This window comes from Pholcus phalangioides, unplaced genomic scaffold, assembly GCF_987345545.1.
Source record: "Pholcus phalangioides strain wild (caught in Gottingen) unplaced genomic scaffold, Ppha-v1.0 ptg000003l_1, whole genome shotgun sequence".
NCBI lineage: Eukaryota > Metazoa > Arthropoda > Arachnida > Araneae > Pholcidae > Pholcus > Pholcus phalangioides.
This window is the reverse complement of record NW_028301596.1, coordinates 13,692,989-13,713,948: the sequence shown is the minus strand read 5'-3', so window position 1 is coordinate 13,713,948 and position 20,960 is coordinate 13,692,989. Positions and strand designations below refer to the sequence as shown.

The window sequence follows — 20,960 nt, the reverse complement described above, 5'->3', positions numbered from 1 at the left end:
GTATAATAACTTTAAGGGAAGAGGGCGTATTTCAACTCTGAAAATACGGGATAATGCAAACTTTCACCAAAATAATTGCTGTTAAAATTTGCGAATTATCGTCGAACAGCGGAAAATAATCGGCTAAAATTTCAAATTTTTGACAATTCTGAAAACTTCCAACATAAGTCACCACCATGTAGGAAGGCTGGCACATTATTCAGCTCGTGTTTGACAAAGAAAATAAGTCTCACAGCGAATATCCCATATAACGTACTCAATATTTTCCACATTCACCTAGCGGTCACATTTTCAATTCTGTGAAATAAGGCTTTTGATAAGAACAAAAGTTGCGTTTCCCACGAGTTTCCGTTATCGGAAGGTTGCAATGTTTTATCCCCCTGTTAAATACTGGCGAGAAGAGAAACAAAATCTGAAATTTTCTTAAGAAAAACAAGTTTTTATTCGTGAACCGACTTTCGTTACTCGAGTGCAGCTAAGTGAATACAAATTTGAGTAATACTTGGATTCGTAATAACTTCCCTCCAGCGTCAGTGAGACAATGATAAAAACTGGATATTACTGCATCCTTCCATTTCTTGCTCTTTGAAATAGCTAGAATTCAGCGATAAAAATGTAAACATGGTATTTTTGTGTGTGTCTAAATAAAATCTTGTAAACTGCATTTAAAAAACATGTCAGTTTTGTACTGATCGATATATGTCAAAAACACGTGCTTCGGAAACATCTGCGTTCGATTCTTATCAAAACAGAATCTTATTAATACTAGTTTTAAATAGACAAAAACGGGGGAAAAATGCGAATTTTTACCCGTCATTTCCTTTGGCACGAGCGCTGGTGAACGATCAATCGATCCGGAAGGAAAGTCCTACCGCAACCGGTGCATGGAACCAATTGTTCCAGGTGACTTTGCCACGCAGCTTCAGCCATTGCATCCAAGTCGATGGTGCCGTCTTCTGCTTGGGTTGAGTAAGAGAGAAAAATTACATTCAAACTTGTATACTTCAATGTTATTTTGGTTTGAAAGATACGTTCATAAAGGTTACTTTATTTCGATAGATCTGGAGACGTTTGAGGCTTCGAATTTCAAATTTTTACTGAAAAAGTGCATTTTATTTGGGTATAAGACCCGTTTAGAGTATCGTCAAGTAATTTAGTAATCATGTGATTAAGTAGTTAAATACCTAATTCGTCAAGTACTGAAATCTGTTCTAACGGAAGTAATCAATCAGTGAATGCTTGTTTGATAATACGAGATCGCGCCCACTGGCGCATGTTCATAGGACATACGTAAGGCCAGGGCCACATTCGTGTGAAATCTGATCCAATGCTTTCCAAGGTTGGTTATGGGCAATTAGTGTGGCCGCGCTCCACCATCGGCAATGATCGTCAAACAGGACTACAACTAGATACTTCGTCGCCTGGGGCAACGCGGAATTTTGGCTCCCCTTGCATGTAGGGGAAGCAGTTAAATGGTGAATTCGGCGTCTATTCTGGTCCAACACCCGGAGCACCAGTTGCGGCCCTGTCGTGAAATGTTGGGGGCTGGTAGGCATTGGAAAGCTGGTCGAACAGAACGACCAGTATGTTGAAGCCTCCAACCTAAGTCAAAGAAGCCGTCTTCCTTTCCGGTCTTCCAATCCGTCTGGCCACACATTGGTCGAAGAACGGCAGTCACAACATGACGATTGTTCTGGAAACAAATCTTCGCCTAGGAACCAGGCCAGTGTGTAACCAACCTACGCCGCTTCTGCTTCTTTATATGAGGGAAGGCAAATGTTGGAAGCAAATATTTGCGAATGACTATTGGGCCATTCTTCGAATGAGTGTGGCCCTGTATTTACCGAAAAAATAAACCGGCTTTGCCGCCCTAGGATATAGTTCTATAAATACGCCATGACCGTGTATATACTCCATTGGCGCGGAGGGATGAAGGGATTCTCACCCACTTTGTTTCGAAATATAGAAGACTAAATAATCGCAAGATTATTTAGCAAGAACTACGAAAGAAAGGGCAAACACGGGGGAAAATACTAAATTCCTGATGCATTTTGACACACTATGGGTGACACTTTCAGAGGAAAAATGTAATCACTATCACGTTGACCGGGATCCCATTCGGGTTGGTTATCAAATTCCGACTCTCGGTTTGTTGTAGGCACCGGTTTTAGCGCCTTTTTTTCGGCTATAAATAGTTGCATCAGGTTGGGCAGCCGCGAATTTAAAAATTAGCATCAGTGATTAGTATTGTATTCCGAACGACAATACAAAAAACTCAATGCCTCGAGGATCGGCGATGTGGCCAAACCCCGACGGATGGGAGGAAACCAAGATTACCAAAAAATGCACCATCTATTCAGCTATACAATGAACTATTTTCTTTTTTCTCGTACTTGGGGCGCATTTTGAAAAAAATATACTTTTTTGGGCAGTTTTTCAGTTCAAATACCCGATTGTGGGTTGTCCGAATTTGTTGACAAAAGCCTGTACGTAGAAGAGTTAATACAAGATAGTCCTTGCACCATTAAAACCCGAAATCCAATCAAATAAAGGAATAGATTTTTTTACAGGCAGAAAAAAATCGATAATCATAAAATTACGATATAGTGACCTTCTCCCAGAAATATAATGAAAATTCCCTTACGTCTCAGAAAAAATATCCAACAATCTCTAGCTTCAGGGAATGACCCACGAGGGAATGTCCTGCACAGTGGATTTTGGAAGACGTACTGACTGCTTGTAGGTGTAATTTGGTTACGCTGACTGCTTGTAGTAGTAATTTGGCGTTGCTGACTGTATGCGGGAACGATTTGGCGTTGCCGACTGCTTGTGGGAACGATTTGGCGTTGCTGACTGTTTGCGGGAGCGATTTGGCGTTGCCGACTGTTTGCGGGAACGATTTGGCGTTGCTGACTGCTTGTAGATGCAAACGGAGTATCTCTTCCGGACTGCGATGAAGAGCGCTGATGTGAAATAGCATGGGCAGTCGTGGGTTGCATTTGGGATTCGGGTTTGTGCTGAGGAGGTGATTGCTGTTTCGAAAGTGTGGCGATTTGCATGCGGGATTCGTTTTGTCCGGTAGGAGTCGATAATTGCCGGTTTTTGAGGGTGGTAAGTTGGCGTATATTCGGAGTTGACTGAGGACGAAGACCAGATGATGATTGTGCCGTTGAAGCTCGTGCTGTAAAAATGGAAATAAAACGTGCGTTGCTCAAAGCAAATGAAATAAAGAAAGGATGAGAATTCTTTTTAAATATCCCTTTAATCAAATAAAGAATGTGATGAGAGTGGTTAGTGCTCGCTAAATTTAGGTGCGTAAATTATCGGTTGAAAAATTAATTTTTTAATATTTCCCTCTCGTGCACTCAATTCCAAGTGGAGGTCTCGCAAATGCAAGGAATAGAAGATAAAATAAATACTCAACCGCTGAGGATTGTGTCAGGCTTCTGTGGTTCCGGCCGTCGCATGTGTTTCGGTAGGCGATCGTTTTCCATATTCCACTTCTTCAGGCACTGCGGCTCGTGTAGGCTTATCGACTGGGTCCCGAACTGGCGACCGCAAATGTAGCAAAGAACCATCGGAGGCCTTCTCAAGACTTTGTTCGTTGTCTTCTTTTCAGGTGCCTAGAAAAAACACACACATGATTCAGGAAAGTGCATGTGTGTACGCGCGCGTGCAATTCTTACATCAAAAACAAATCTTTAGTGATATCCAAAAAGTGCTAAATAACACTCCTTCGATGGGTATATCTTGAAAAAACATCGAGATTCGAGACATGCTCGGAAAGTTATGTGCATTGAAGAACCGTAGCATATATACCCCGCTTCACATCTCAAAGAGACATCGAAGCAATCCTGAAAGATGGGTGTTGCCGGAAATTTTATTGATTTTTTTTCTAAATATAAATCACAAATTTCAACTAACAATAAATTTTGAATAAAGATTATATGCACAGAACCTCTCGATAACGGATCCATGGTAGGGCAAGAACTGGGGCAGGTTCAACTACGATTGCCAAAATTTAGAAGGACGGCAAATTTTAGGTTGTAGCAACGACGATAAAAAATCATCAAATTTCACGCGGGGAAGGGGGGCAAAATTGTGTTTGCCCCCACAGTAATCCTAGTTGCAGCCCCGACCCACGGACCCTAAAATTTTGTCCGCTAACGGGGGAGGGGGAGGTATATAGTAAAGTAAATTGTGTGAATCCCGTTGACGCGATTGAAAAAAAGTGTTCGTTAATAGGAGGTGTCCGCTAACGAGAAGTGTCTAGTATGGGAGGTTCGACTGTACATGATAATAACTTTGGATACACTGAAAATACTGAGAATTAAAATAAATATGAAATGCATGGTAATAATATAATAATAAGGATAATAATAAGGTATTATAATAATAAGGATGGTTATTATTACACTACGAGCTGGAGGCTTTCTTCTGTTTGATCCTGTAGAATGCAGACGATACTCAAAAGGCTGGACTATTTAGTGTTTACTAATTGCGATTACTTCCTATCTGATTTGAAACAAACAGAAAGTAATCGCAAAACGATTTAAATTCCAACAATTTGAGACATTTTGAACAATCTAGTTCGTAACAAAGGATTTTCAGCCGCGTTGAACACTCTCGAAGCACGGCAGATTTTTCTCATCAATTCTTAAGGAAATCTTAATCATTTGTGCGTGAATCTTGAGTATATAGACATTTCCAGTATGACCCAGGTTTTTGACCACCTGCTTTGTTGTGGAGATACATATATAGTTGCCGGATGTTCGAGGGTACTCGTGAAAAAGGAATGAAGTCTTTAAAAATTAGTTGTGTCACGACATACTGAGGAGGGGGGGGGGGGATGTTTCGCAAACGTTGCGTACATTTCTAGTGGTGCGTTAGTCCCATACGCATTTCAAGAGAATATGAAGCAACGGACTCATGGGTCTGCGGTTAAGCAAGATTACGTAAGGGGAAGACTGAATGAATTAACGCTATAGGACTACCACCGGAGCTACCCCGTTGCTGAGGTCTATTCCAGTCCAACTTTGTGGCAGAATCTGGAACAAAATGTGCGTGTACCTAACAGTCTGAGTGCGTATCTAGTGTTGTGTCTGATATTTTCAGTTATGCCATCTATATTTAAAATTGTGAGGGGCCGCTGCCCCCTGAATAAACTTTATAAAAGGGCTTAATACCCCCCCCCCCCAAGAATTCATGGACATACAATGTAATTGTATTATACAACGCATGTCCCCTGTGTAGATGTGATCTTGAATCTCATACTCATAGGACGTCCAGCAACAATCAACAAAGATGAAAAACCGAACTGAACGACTTGAATAGAAAGTTATCAGATTGTTATTAACGTTGCCTACTATTAAATATAGGTTTGACATCCTACAAGACCATTGTTCATAAGAAAAAGTTTGTTTAAAAGTTGTAGCGAATTTAATTTTTAGAAAGCGTTCACGTACCACTCCTTATGCCATGGTATGCCACTTGCGGCGTGCGTACCGCTGGTTGGCCAGCCCTGAGAGAGAGAGAAATAGACCTTCAAATATCCCATGGCCCGTTACAACTGAAAATTGTTGCTGTTTTTGGTATTTGTATTTGCCGTTAACACTTTCAGGGTGCGATGAAATTGTTAGAGAAATACGTAGTACTTTTATTATTATTATAAAAAGTTAGTTTCGCTTTTTGACATGCAAATAATTGCTTTTAAGGTATTTGGTGTTATAAGTATTTCGCAGTAAATTTCTTTTTACAGACAGAAACTATCGTTTCGAAATGCTATTGACAAATTTCAAAAGCACCTTCGCTATTGCACCGTCTTTCTTCTTCTTTTTGGGTTGCTGCGAATATTGGATTACATACATACATACATGCATATCGATTGCACTGGAAACATTTATTCCTTTTTCTTGGATTTTCTTTCACCGTTACTGGATTGATGTTTGAATAAAAGAAATATTATTCATTATATCAACTCGCAAAAACCACATTCATTGCCAATGTCAACCATTCGATAAATCGACCGAGACAACAGCAAATGTACACCCGCAATGTCATACAAATGTCAAAGAAAGTCACGACAACACAAATTTCGGTTAACTCTCATGTTTCAAGTTTATAATAAATTCATGGGTGTTTTCAGATCGGTCCAAAGCCTCAAACTTGATACACGCTGATTTGAAGTCCATACTGGATTTGAGGTTCGAACCCGAAGGAATAATGTATTAATAAGTGTAATTCGTTCATATCTAAAACTGAGAAAATTACCCGGAAATAAACAGAACCGACTTCACTGATATGCTCTAATGACGGATATAGTGTATTAGAAAATGGCATTGGACAGAGCCCAAAGATTATAAGGGAAACCATTTTTCATCATTGAGAAATGGACTGAAATTGTTGCTCTTGGGAATAAACCACTTACGCGCCTCCCTCGTACTTCCCATTATATGTAGCACTTCATGTTGATTGGTTCTTCGACTGTACCGGAAGTTTCGAAATGTTATATACCTGCGTCGTTCATTCTTATTTAGTATTAGCATAGTTGTAAACTTGTGTTTTCGCAAGGGAAACGAGCCGCCCACAATGTATCCCAGTATATGCCATGTATAATCTCCATAATACCCATACAAATTTGAAGCCCCCTCCCAATATTTCCAGTAATTTTAAGACTATGAGTATTAGTTAATATTATTTTCGAATTAATAATATTAGGGTTGTTTATTATTATCTACAGAGCATTCCAAAACTGACGGACAAATTCCAAAAATGAATGAAAAAATAATCTGCGTGAGAATCTCGCGTGATAGAAGTAAAACTTCTAGGGGTGTGACACGTGACTAGATTCACCTCAATTGAATTTAATTTTAATCATTTAAAACTGAATTTATAAATTTTAATTTAATTTTAATTTAATTAAATGCCATAATAATCCCATAGTTTATCCCATATGCGGCAGATTTGACAACTAAAAATTTCTTTGGATAATCGTGGTTGGATCTGAATCGGGGGGGGGGGGGCTTTTATCTGGACTGAAGTCTAGCACAGGGACCTAGTACAGAAGTAAAAAGTAAGAAAAAAGTGAACTGCTCTGGATGTGCAGCGTTATAACAGCGCACCCAATTAGGAGCAGGCACTGTGACGTCACAAAACCTGCATTCCCGTGCGAGTTATGCTCTCGCTTGGCCAGGGATGCATCGTCGGGGGGAGGTAATAAATTGTTAATGTCCACGAAGGGCGTAGCGAGGGGGAAACTTGGGGGTCTGGTGCCCCCGAAATGTGAGAAAATGACCGAAAAGAGTGAAAAAGATGGCCAAATCCATTGTTCTATCACTTTGGTCCCCCCCTCCCCCCGAACGAAATTTCTGTCTACGCCCCTGATATCCAACGTATATTTCATTGTGTAAGCTATCCTATATACCCGTAAGAAAATTTACATGTCTTCAATACTTGAGTTTACAAATTTTCAAAAAAAATGCATCAAAAACATATTACGCTCATGATAAAATAACACGACATAAATGAAATTGAATAAAAATTTATTAAAGATAAAGGAAACACTGTTTATCTATATATATAAAATTGATTTTCTGTCTGCCTGTGTGTCTGCGTGTGTGTATGTTCTCTATACAAATCTACAATTTTAGATCGATCGTCGCCAAATTTTGCATATATACCAAATCGGACCCGACTTGAACGATAGGCTACTTTAAAATTTCGTCAGCCCAGGGCAAATGCCCCAAGTGGGCAAAAAAACTGTCCGGCAACAATGGTTTTTGGGCCTGAACAATCACTTTCCGAACGTTTACTTTGGTTACCGTGGTTCCCTAGCAATGCGTTCCAGACGTGTATATGCCTTTACAACGGTTTGTCACTTCTTTAATCCTGTTAGTATATGTATAATAGTTTATGCCTTTATAATGGTTTGCCACATTTTCAATATACTCTCAGTAATGAGGCTTTTTGAATAGACGTCATAATAATCATCAGCATCGCTTTGAGAGTCAGGAAAAGGGTGATCCTCATAGAAATCAGTGCTAAAATTGTCGATTTTACTGTAGAAATGCGGAAATTAGTGGGATTTTCCGCCCCATCAATAATTTTAAAAATTGTATTGAATTCTCGATTTTTGAAATATTCAGTTCGCTTAGAGATATACGAAGCCCAGGAGATTAAATAAGAAGTAATTAGCCGGACCTACTTTTGAGTTGGATATTCGAGCAATATCATTGATTTCATTTATATCTTCTCAAGTATGAAAATTAATGTCTCCATATTGTCTCTTTTGATATTTATTTGCATAAATTCATGTGGGTTAGGATATTTTAAAATTAGTTATGAGCCCGTGAAAAGTGCATCGAAAAAATTCCACAGCTTTAACTAAGGATTTTCGGAAGCTGGAACAGACAGATGGATAACTTGAAGTTCGGGGGGGGGGGGGATCGAAATACCTAGCGCCCCTTAAAAAAAGAAAAATATATATTCATTTCTACGTTTCTGTGTAAATCTATATTTGTTTATTTCATGAATCGCGCAGGTCGCCATATTGGTTAACTTGGACACGGTTTGTATGTCCCTCAAGAAAAAGAGAGGGAGATATCACGTGATCCAAAAAAACCTCATTGAAGAAAACCCGGGCAGCGCCTGGTATTATAGCTAGTAGTTCATAAAATGACAAAAAAGATTTAAGATCCATTCGAATATTCTTCGGTTACAAAAAAATTGAAAACTTTTTTTTTGAAATTCAAAATTTAATTTTGAATACGATTGAGTCAATTCTCAATTTTTTTCATGATTTTATGAACTAAATATTTTTCTTTATTTCGAATCATTTTTTAGGCAATTACATTGATTTCATGCAGTTTTATCATGAACGCTAGCTGTTTTTCATGCACTTTTTTTGATAAATTGTACAAAATTAAGTATTGTATGTAAAATTTTGTACTGGTATATGATATGGCATACTCAATCAAATATATGTGACAGACATTTGAAATGAATCAATGGATAAATGATGTCTTAAATAACATTTCTACATAATAAAGGTCATTACCATGACCCCGCCCTTAAAGAAATATCTGATAAAATGAACAAAAATTTGTAGCAATAAATATTCTTTAGTGCTGAAATTTTTCAGTGCTATTTCCAATAATAATGTCTACGTGGGAAAAAGGGGGAATCGATCAAAGTCCGTTGTCATGGACTTTTCCCTTATAAATAAACAGTCTTTCAAAGCATCTGCGACCATTTATTATTGACTCCCCTTATATATTTTTATTTCTTCTCATTTTTTAAGAAATATTGGGAAAATTACTCTGATAGGCATTCAGATGGATGATATACTGAATGCGGCACAAATGCTGAAAAACCAAATTTGTGAGAATTTTTTCTCCAATCCCTACAGCGGCAATGACAAGATATCTCGCCTGAATTGATACCTTATATTTCGACAATTCCGAGATATCACTCTATAAAACCCTCTTATTTTGACCCGGATATAGTGTGTCCGCGGAAAGATAGCCTCTAACCTTGTATGACCAAAAGAGAGGATTCGTTCTTCAGTAGGAAGAAATTGGAGGTGGGGGGGGGGGGGGGGGAAAGAGAGAAAATAAACGTTCTCATTTTGCTGCTGGATTTCTTCCCCCCTCCCATTTCTCCCTACTGAAGAATGACTCGTGATGAAGTTCATACAAGGTCAGAGGCCATCTTTCCGTGGTCACACTATACTTTGTAGAGTTTTTATTTTTATAGACGAACACGTTTTTCATTTCCCCCCCCCCCCTCCCTTCGAACCTGTCAGACCATTTGCGAGTAGGCGGAGTCAGCTTTTGTTTAACAGGAGGAGAGAGACGCTGTTATTTATTTCTCCTTCGGTATGATGGTAGAAAAGGAATATGCATTCAAGCACAAATAATAGAAAAGGATAGAGTGTGTATTTGTCTATCTATATTTTTTTAATTATTATTTTTGGAGGGAATAGGGGAATATAGGGATAGGAGGGAAGCATTTATCAACTGCAAAATAAAGGTATTCTTGAAAGAAGGTGGAATTTTACAGAGAGTTTATAGTGATTTCCATTGTGACAGTTGTAATAAATGTCCGAGTGGCGTGTGTAAAACGTGTCCGAGTGGCATGGTGGTAAGATGCTCGTCTACCATCGTGAAGGTTGTTGTCAGGGTCCAGGGTTCGAACCCAAGGGAGGATATAGATGAGATATTTTCCCAAACGAACTCGAGGCGACCACCGATAGACAGCACCTTCACTTCCAACCCATCTCACTAATGGCAGTAAATTGCAATATAGCGATATGGCCAGAGTTGGTGTTTGGTGAAATAGTTGTAATAAATGCGGATCAATGAAATTTTAAAAACCGCTTGAAGGGTTAAAGAATCGAATTGCTCTAAATATCTCGAGAAAAATGTAAAAAAATTGTAAAGGGAAAATTTAAAAATTTGGTCCGTAGTTTTGGAAGAGAAAACAATAAACTTACTGTTTTTACATTATCATGTGCTGAATATTATCCTGTGAAGCGATCCGTGCCTTCAATCTCAGAGCCACCGTTAGGGGTGTGCGACAGAGGCCCCGCGATTTGGTGGGACCCGCACTCACGTAATTAGAAGTGAAAAAATAAATATATATATATATTATATATTTTGAATTTTAGGAATTTTTCTCTCATTACTTCTAAAGTTTCATCAATTCTATGATTTTCTCTCTCATTATAATTATCATTTTCTTCAATTTTTGAATTTTTTTTATTTCATCAATTACGAATTTCTATCTCAATTCTGGGATTTTCTCTCTCATTAATTCTTAATTTTCATCTTTATTCTGGGATTTTTCCCCTCATTAATTCTGAAGTTTTATCAATTCTGAGACTTTTCTGTCACTAATTCTGAATTTCCATCTCAATTCTGGGATTTTTTCTCTCAATAATTTTCAATTTCCATCAATTATGAGTTATTTTCTTCCATTGGTTCTGAATTTTCATCAGTTCTGGGAATGTTTTTTTTATTAATTCTGAATTTTCATTGGTGAGCAGATATTTTTCAGCATTCTTGTATATTCTGTGATAGTGCATGAATCTTTGGATGCCGATTCCCCTCACCCACAAAATATTTTTAATTTTCAAAACGGGGGCGCCCCTGTATAATCTTATGGACACAAAGAATCCGTGGAACACAAAAGGTAAAGAACCCCTGCTCTGGGATAAATAGGTGGTACTCGGGAAGTTTAGAAAATCACACTCCAATTGAATTAAAACTATGTATTATGAGCTAATATAATTTTTGACTAATACCCATAAATCTTGAAATAAACTGATAACAATGATCACTTGGCAGCAAAATTGCTGAACCCCGCCCCTTCTTCCAATGGTCCGTTGAAATGTCTCAACTATTTTGCTAACTTTTTTGATTAAGAAGGTTCAATACAAACACAAGTTCTCAAAGTGGGTGATGTCGCCCATTGAGGAACTGAATAGAGGGGGCGGTAGGAGCGAGAGCCGGAATTTTCACCTCGGACGTTTCGCCCGCGACATTTCGCTTTGGTGGTTTTCGTCCACGGTAAATTTCGCCACGGACATTTAGAGTGCCTCAATGTATGAGTGACCAAGTAAGTGAGTGACTGTAAATGACCAAGTGATTGGGTGAGTTATAATACATGTCCGGGTTGAAATGTCAGGGCTAAATGTCCGAGTTGAAATGTCGGGGGCTAAATGTCCGAGTTGAAATGTCAGGGGCTAAATGTCCGAGTTGAAATGTCAGAGGCTAAATGTCTGGGGCGAGATGACAGGGGCGAATTGTCCGGGTTAAAATGTCATTGGCGATATGTCTGGTGCTAAATGTGAGGGGCGAAATATTCGTGTTGAAATGTCGCGGGTGAAATGTCGGGGCAAAATGTCAGTGGAGAAATGTCAGGGGTGAAATGTCAGAGGGGAAATGCACCAGTGATTAAACGTGCCAGGGGTGAAATGTCCGGGTTAAATGGCCATTGGCGAAATGTCTGGAGTGAAATTTCCGGGTGCGAAATGTTTCCGGGGTGAAATAATGGAGGTGAAATTTCCGTAAATCTCAGTAGAAGTTACAGATACAATGGGCGTTGAGATAAATAAGTTTTCGAGACTGACCTAGAAAAGCTTCACATACTCTCAAACTGAGACTGAAAAAGGCACGAATGTTAATTATCACAACATATCAAAACTCCAATGAAATAAATAAATGTTTTTTCAGCTCTTTTTCTTACCTTTTCGAAAGTTCTTGCATTTTGGGTAGGAGGAGGCGGAGCATCTTTCTTGACGTTACGGCAGCTACGAACGTGAGACCTCAACCTCTCCGGAAGGAAAGTCCTTGCGCAATGTGGACAAGCCACCAACTGGTTTTGAAAAGCCTCCCACGGAGACGTCCTCGTCTGTTTCAGTTCTTGCCCGGCTCCGATCTCGAAAGCCAATGAAGAGGTGTTAACGTTATTGCTGTTATCATTCAGCTTGTTGTTGTTGTTGTTGTTGTTGAACATTGTCTTCGACCTCAACGCCGGCAGCGGCCTGTTTTCGATCTCCCAGCGCTACACATTACATACAAAAAAGTTTTCCTGAATTTATCTCAAAAAATTATATTAATGCAGGATTACGGAAATCAGACAGAGAGAGCCATGAAATGATGATTTTTGGGTTTTTCTGAAGAAATAACTGAAAATAATTTTTGCTGTTTCCAATTTTCGGGAAAATTTCGTGAGATTTCCTGAACATCTCGTGGCATCTCGTGACATTTTCTTTGACGGAACGCCGTAGGAATTTGTGTGTTTGTGTGTGTTTTTCCCCAATTACTGCAGTCGAATCCCGTTATAACGAACTCAAGGATACCGGAGAAACCACTTCGTTATAGCGAAATTTCGTTATAAAGGAATTCCAGGTATTTACATTGTTCTTATGTAGATTTAATCTGGGGGGATTAGAAAAGTGTTCGTTAAAACTAGATTTTCGCTATAACGATATCCGTTAAAACGAGATTCGACTGTATATCACAGCGTAAATTTTTATCTTTTTGAAAATAATTTCTTCCATGTTGCATTTTAATATTGAAATCCACGCGAACAATTTTTTATTAATTTCCAACTCATATTTTCGCATGTCAAAATAGTATATCAAAATTTCATAACACATGACTATAATACAATAAAATTCTGGTTTTTTTTTCATTACAATGATCAAAAAGCATTCATTGGAGGATTGGTTATTTTAGAGAAGCTATTTTCAACCTATAGTCCGAGGACCAGAGAGGTGGTTTACAGGCAGACTTGACATAATTATTCACCCATTATTATTGATATTCGGAATATCTCTCCATATGGGTTCAAATAAAATTATACTTTCTTACTTGGGTTCACCATACATCATCGAGGAGAACGCAGGAAATTTGGATCTTAAACACGAGACATCATTAAATTTCTCTAAAAACTGCAATATATTGCTTTAAATGCAATTTCCCAATTACTACTAAAATTGCCGAAGGGTGTGGAAATAAAGGGCAGCTACAAATCCCAATTGAAAAAAATATTTCACGAGAAAAATATGCAAGTGCTCTGTCTGATGACCATTTGTCATTGAGAAAAATTAAATTCGGGTAACAGGGATCTTAAATAATAATCCGTAAAATACGGGACATCGCCAAGTGTCATCAAAGACATTGCTAGAAGTAGGCGTAATCACACATCACAATTGAAAATCCAAAAAATTGAGGACAAAAATGTTAAACCTGACAAATATGTGAGATGAAAATTTATAATTTTTGCCATAATTATCATAACATACTTTATATGATGAAAACACACCGTGCATTCACGACGTAAATATATCGTTGAAAAAAAATGAGACAAATATTTAAAAAAAAAAATCGAAGCAACGAAAATTACACGAATCTCCGGTAATACGGGACACAAGAGGTCCGTCACATTGTTTCAGACATTACTGGTCCTCGTTTGCAGAAAAGTTGAGAAACACTATTTTAGAGCTTGGCTTTTTTACGTACAGGATTTTGGCAACAAATTTGAACAATGTTGAGTTGAACTAGTAGTGTGGTCGCGTGGGCATCGTGCTGGACTCTCGTCCTGAGAATCCAGGTTCGAACCCCGTTGACGGCATAGTGGTCGGTTGAAGTTGGTTTTCTAGCTTCCGAGTGCGAATGCAAGTTGCGAATGCCACTTCCGTAAACGAACGTGTTACCAAACGGCGTTAGATCAATTTTCATTGAAGTCTACGGTGTTTAAAAACAAGCAAGCATGTCTCCTATTTAAAAAAGTCTCTCCGCAGAGAGTAATTAGACCTACAACACGATGCAGACATAACTTGAAAATTCAAGCATTTCCATCTTTACTTCAGAAAATTAAAGACAGGTGGCACCATGAACACTAAACAAGCGCAACTCAACAACATAAATAAGTTTGGGGCCTCACATACACTCAGAACACACACATTCCTGCATGTGCCGATTCGTTAGAAACACCGTAGATGAATGTGTACGAAGTGCTTGTACGGTTTAGTAGTAGCAGTAGTTGAACTAGAAGAGATAAATCTCAAAAAATGTTAACACATAGCAAATCAAAGGGAAAAAATATTAAAGAGAAACCGGTTTTCTACTATTCTTTCTCCCTCTCTTCCAGCCATCCTTTCCCTATTTATATAATACTTTTTTTTTTTCACTCGTCAAACAGTGGCGAGGGAGAAGAGAAAAGGTTTTTGCTGAGGCAAAAGGGGAAAACAAAAACACACACACACAATTTCCGTTTACAAGATTAGTCACTGATCAGTGAAGAGTCTCGAGAGAAGGGGAAAGAGCGCGAATATATTTCTTCCATATACACAGAAACCTGATGCATGTGGATCCTGAGAGATGCAAAGTTTACCTAGTACAGAATAAAATTCTTCGGAGCCCCTGTAATAAAACAATCCTTCACATACTTTACAGAAAGTTCTGATAATCTCACATACAAAATATTCTGGTTTCTTTCTGCCATTTCAATGTTCCGGGACGCGTTCACCTTGTAGCGTGATAGCCGCTTTTATACAGTTCTATTATTGTACTGTATTTACCTTTTGTCCAGTGCTGTGCACCTTTAGAATTTCTAATTTTACCCCTCTCTGTATAGTATTGCGAATCAGCGTATAAACTTTGACATATAACATGTAAATATTTGTCGTACCTTTACGTCATACTTGTTTTCAAATATACTCTCAATTTATCTTTAATTGTATTGTTAATTATACCTTATTTTGTTGCCACCTTTGCAATCGGTTTTTTGACCAGAGAAATAAATTTGAATTTGAAATATGCACAGAGACAAGATAGCTCGTCCCTGTACGTTAAGAATTAAAAAAATATCGGAAATGAAGAATTTCAAGTACATATACTGATATCTCGGAAAAGTTTTATTCAAATATCAGGGATAAATTTCTTTCGCCATAAAAAGTGAAAAGCGTAAATTTTACCACAGCAATTGACGTTTTCTTATTGGATTTCCGTAACAAAAACAAATGTATTTCTCCAATCACTTACTATATATATCATGGGTAATTTTTTTTAACCATATTTAACTTTCATTTTAGAATCCGCCATGCAATTTCACGGCGGACACTCTTCAATTTTACGGACATTCTTCGTAAAACGATCAACAAGCCAAAAGCAGCATATCAAAATGATTCATATTACGATTATAATGCAATAAAATAGTTTTCTTTCACATTTGATCATAATAACAATGAATTATAGTGCAGTGCTAGTCGCCTTATTCAGGAAAGAATGACTCTCTTCCCCAAGCAACCCAAAGTGATTTAAGTGCGTAATAAACCGCATTTTACCATCATATCTGGATGCCCATTCAACGGTATGAACTCCATTAGAACGTCGTGCGTCGGACGAATATATTCAACAGCAGGAGCATTAAATAATCCAACAGACCCCTCTCACCGTTGATGCGTTTGGTCAGTCACCAACTTTCCTTTTGTAACTACAGACCCACTGCCCCACATCATAACAGATACAGCGATCGTGCTGCCGCTATTGAATGTGTGCAGTGATCGATTCCACTTTCGTTTGATTGGTTATTTCCGACATTACAGGTTGAAAAAAAAAGTATATATATATATATAAAGAGATGTTGTCATTTTTTTTATTGTCTTCTCGAGAGAGAAAACACGTAGTAATGAATTATAATGGAATCGTTATTTGTATTCCCTTATGGTAATGGCTCCATTTCGCTCTTCATCATGGACCACGTGCGAGAGAAGTGTATTGAAACATTCGTCGTGGGGAATCGTGTTCAGAAATTGGGGGGGGGCTTTGAAAAGTACAGAAATCCATTAACCTAGATATATATTCGAGCGCATCGTTGAACATATATTGTCGGGGGACAGAGAAGTTGGGGAGAACCTTTTATTATCCATTAACTTTCTGACCATGTCCGTGATGATGGACACAACACCGATTTCAATTACACTAATGAAGCTAATTGCTATGGTTCATATCGCTTTCGTATTGCCCTCATTAAAGAGTCGATAAGGTTATTTGAATATGCAGGGTGCTCCTAAATTAAACCCTCAGATAAATGGGGCCGAAACAAACAATTTACTGTACAACCTAAGGATCGCCAATCTACTTATTTCGTCAGGAAAACAGTACATAATAGTAGGCACTCGATAATCTGGCCGTGCGCTAGTCCGGCTCGTCCCATATTCCGGCGTTTTTATAGACAGGGTTTCTTCGATCATAAAATAGGAAAACATGTCTGTGCATAGAATTTTATATTATTTGAATGGGCATTTTTTCAATTAGCTTCCAGTAATCTGGCGATTTCGGAAATCCGGCACACCCTGGTCTGACATGTGCCGGATTAGCTAGAGTCTACTGTATAGTAACATCAGAGCCGTAACTAGGCTTTTTTTGGTGTGGTGGGGAGACATTGCCACTCCTAACCACTGCAAAATTCGATGATTTTATAACGGATTTTTTTTTTTTTTTGTTCTTTCTTAGAATTTGCAGCCCCTAAAGTTTCTCGCCTGGGGCAATTGCTGCCTCTGCCGAGCTTTTCTAACAAGGAAAGTGTCCCAAGGTGTCGTCCTCAAAAAATCCCGAAAATATTCAAGCGTATTCATCTCAAACAAAAAAACAAAAAAAAATTAGCGGTAGAGTGAAATTATATTAAAACCGTAAAAAGTTAATAGCAACTGTTGGCTACTCATCGCTTCTCGCGCCTCTTGGGGATATTTGTCAAAAAAATTTCTTTCCACTTTCTCTACACTCGCCTAGTTCTCATTTTTCCCCTTTCTCTCTTTCTTCTCTTTCTTTTTCTGTGCTGTAGCTGATCATGTGTTGTTTGTATGACGTCACTCTCTAGGGTTGCGGGATTATTTAATTCATTCTTAGCCTCTAATGCCGTTCAAAATATTAATATTTACAATTTTTTGAGTGACCTATAATAATTCCGCAAGATTTCTGTGCGTAATGGATAGAATCAGTGGTCATTTTTTCAATTTTTTTTTGAAGATGTCACCTTGGTACCCTTTCCTTGTAAGTCAGGCCACAAGGCCGAAACCGATCACAAGTATAGTCTATTACCATGAGGAATTTATTACCCAGTGAATTCGCGTGTAAGTGTGCAGCTAACAAACAGTCTGAGTGCGTATCTAGTGTTGTGTTTGAATTGCTAAAACTGGTATCTGAGGAAGTTGTTGCACAGCTGTCCCCGGAGAATAAAAGATTGTCATGGTTGTCGTTTCCTCTTGTAGATTCCTGATCTGAGCATACTGTACATCATCTTGGGAAGATCTTCCAGGAGGGAATCCACTAATTTTTTGAGGTGGTCTCAGAGGACTAGGTGCTATAGCGAATTCAGGTCCAAAGAGCATAAAGGATAAGTCAGGGATCTTCAACCTTTCAGACATTGCGGGCTAAATTAAACCTTCCACGAAGCCCGCCGGCCACCAAGTCATATCGCGGTATTCTTATTTATTATAAATAGGGCTCCCCAAATTTTATTAAACACTTTTTTTCACTCAAAATTTGTTTGTTTCGTTAAAAATTTGAATTTTTTTATTTATTTTCAAATAACTTCCTTTCACATTAATTAATTTGCTTATTCTTTTTTTAATCAATTATTTCTTTTATTAAAGATTTTTTGTACCGATAATTCTGAAATAATTTATTTCATAATTTTAAATTTTCATTAAGGGGCCGTTCAAGTATTACGTAAGCAAATTTTTAGCCATTTTTGACCCCCCCCCTTGTCAGTAAAATTTCGTCATCAGCTCTGCCCCTCTGAATCCTAACTCATATTTTCATAAAGGGTGGTTGATGACGTAAGCATTATCCAAACCCCCCCCCTCCTTGTCATCAAAAGTCAGCAAATCGGAAACCCCCCCCCCCCCCATCGATGATGACGTAATACTTGAACGGCCCCTAATCATGAAATTGCTCTTTTCAAAAATTCTTAATTTTGTTCACGAATTATTGCAATTAACAATTGTGAAATTACTCTTCATAATTCTGAAACTATTTCTATCAGTAGCTCTGCAAATATTTCTTTCAGTAATTTTGTAACTATTTTTTTTCATTAATTTTAAATTTTCATCAATTAAGGGAATTTGGTTTTTTTTCTCAATATAATTCCAGAATTATTTCTTTCATTAAGATTTTTAAGAAGAATTATACTTTACGGATGCCGAATTTGGTCACCGAATTCGTTGTGACAGCCCTTTTTATTGTATGAAATACACAGCATTGCTGTTGAAGCTTGAGAGTATCTCACAGTTCTAAATACAGCTTTTTTTAGCGAATTATTACTATTATTATTTTGGAATTTAATCGTTTTTATATTTAAAGTAGCTACTTTCTAAAAGTGGTCGGCGGGCCACAGTAAAAAGCTTCGGAGGAATACTTTTGGTCCTCGGAACATGGGTTGAAGACCCCTGGGATAAGCCACGCGTCCACCAAGAACAATCAACCGTCTGAGATAAATGGCATTTGCTATTCTAGGAATCTATCGATTTTAATATTTTATCTGAATAATTGAATTGGGTTCCTTGATTCCACAACAAAAACAGTGCGTCTTGACCAGGGGCGTGCGCAGAGACTACCTTTGGGAAGAGACACTAGAGTAGTGAGTAGTAAACTTGGAGTGAGAAAGAAAAAAATAAATTAGATTGAGAAAATCGTTCAAAATCACCCAGTCGGGAGCCCCAGCACGAATAAGATATAGATAAGGCATCCAACATTCCTTGAAAATTCTATCACAAGTGATTTAAAAATCAATTCAATTCAAATCAAATCTATCAATCAACAGCAAGCAATGCGTTCAAGCCGAACTTCCCATTGTGAGATCCACGTTCTTCCGAGCTTTTTCACAGGGCTTGCCCTCTTCACTCCATAAAGTCATTCAAATGAAATCCGAAGTTATGATGTATGGCTGCCCTAGCCACCTTCGCTTACAAGCTTTGCGGATGATCCCTATTTGACGAATCGGGGATATATTTGGTAACCTTGTCGTAACCTAAAGCCAGCATTACACTCGTGTCAAGGCTGGCCCAATAAGCTCCGAGGTTGATCATGGTCGAGTAGTGGGGCCACTCCATCATCGGCAATGACGGAGGCTTGAAGGTATTAGAAGGCTGAGCGAGTACCTTCCAGCTTGCAACCTAAGTCAAACGTGTGACAGTCTCCTTGTCTATATCTTCCAATTCGTCTGGCCACACATTGGTCGAAGAACGCAATAATCACAACTCGCTTTGGCATATTATTTCCTACTCTGGAAAGCCAGGGCCACATTCGTACCAAGACTGGCTCAATAGTCATTTGTAAGTATTTGCTTCCATTATTTGCCTTCCCCCTTATGCAAAGAATCAGCAGCGGCATAGGCTCGCTACACAATGATGAGTATTTGATTCCAGAACAATTTAATACGCCAACGAGTGTTGTGACTGTTGTCGTTCTTCGACCAATGTGTGGCCAGACTGATTGGACGATAGGGAAGGAAGGCAGCTCTTTTGACTTAGACTGGAGGTTAGAAAGTACTGGTTGCTCTTTCCGACAGCCTTCCAATACCTTCCAGCCTGCAACATTTGGCACTCATTACCAATGGAGGAGCGGTCACACTGCTCGCCCATAACCCGCCTTGGAACATATTGGGCTACGCTGGATGCGAGTATGACCGTGACCTTCGAAAGTAATACACACTAAAGTGTCACTCACGTAGGTCACGGTATGACCCTAGCTGAAGCAAACATTCACCAAGCAACATTGGACTAGGCTGGGTCAGCGTGTTGCCAGACTATGAAAGTGCTGCTTCTCTCTATATCAGGAGGAGGGGGAAAAATATATACAAAAGGAAAAAAATAAATGGAAAAACAGTGTAATAGATAAGTTAGATAAGAGAAGTATATACACACACACAGTGATTTCTCTTTTCACCTTTACACTAGGTGTTCGCTTTCATTCTTATACGTAGTAGAAAGATACATCATATTATGTGGGGGGGGGGGAATCACTAACAGAAGTAGAGAAGGAATGGGGAAGAAAAAAAAAACAACTTTAGTTCGTAGGGTTACAATAAAGTTTTCCGGTGGTTAGGAGAGGGAGGAAAAAAAACACAGAGAACTGGATTAAATTTCTTCCACTGGAGTTTGGACGAAATATTTCGTCCGTGGTCGTAAAGGGGCCACTATCCCTTTGTTCTCACCACAGTGTGGAACATGCCCAGAAAAGAAAAATATAACCTATTCATCAGTCAACTCGAAAGATAAATGAACCCTTGGGTGCTGGCAGCCCAGACCAGTTCTCTGCGAGTGAGAAATAGTGCCGTAGGATCAAATAATCTCGATCCGGATTCTTAAGGCCGAAACACGCTACACTGACGTGACGTTAATCACTTCACGTTAAAGACGAGAAATCCCCCCCGTCACAGAATTTACACGA

General features: G+C 38.5%; 2 protein-coding genes across 2 annotated transcripts in view; one reads left to right on the top strand and one right to left on the bottom strand.

Annotated features, from left to right (window-relative positions):
* Positions 1–429: 429 nt before the first annotated feature.
* Positions 430–20,960, bottom strand: part of LOC149088133 (uncharacterized) — a 61,997-nt gene continuing 41,466 nt past the window's right edge. Inside the window, exons 3-6 of the mRNA XM_089244807.1 lie at positions 12,247–12,564; positions 3,425–3,623; positions 811–956; positions 430–594 (exon numbers count right to left, since the gene is read on the bottom strand). Of these exons, the coding sequence (XP_089100933.1) occupies positions 814–956; positions 3,425–3,623; positions 12,247–12,564 (660 nt within the window). The 3' untranslated portion in view covers positions 430–594; positions 811–813. The remainder of the gene's footprint in view (positions 595–810; positions 957–3,424; positions 3,624–12,246; positions 12,565–20,960) is intronic.
* LOC149088134 (cilia- and flagella-associated protein 161-like) overlaps positions 12,514–20,960 on the top strand; it is a 29,826-nt gene continuing 21,379 nt past the window's right edge. The window contains exon 1 of the mRNA XM_089244819.1: positions 12,514–12,911. The gene's annotated coding sequence lies outside the window, so the exon portion shown is untranslated. The remainder of the gene's footprint in view (positions 12,912–20,960) is intronic.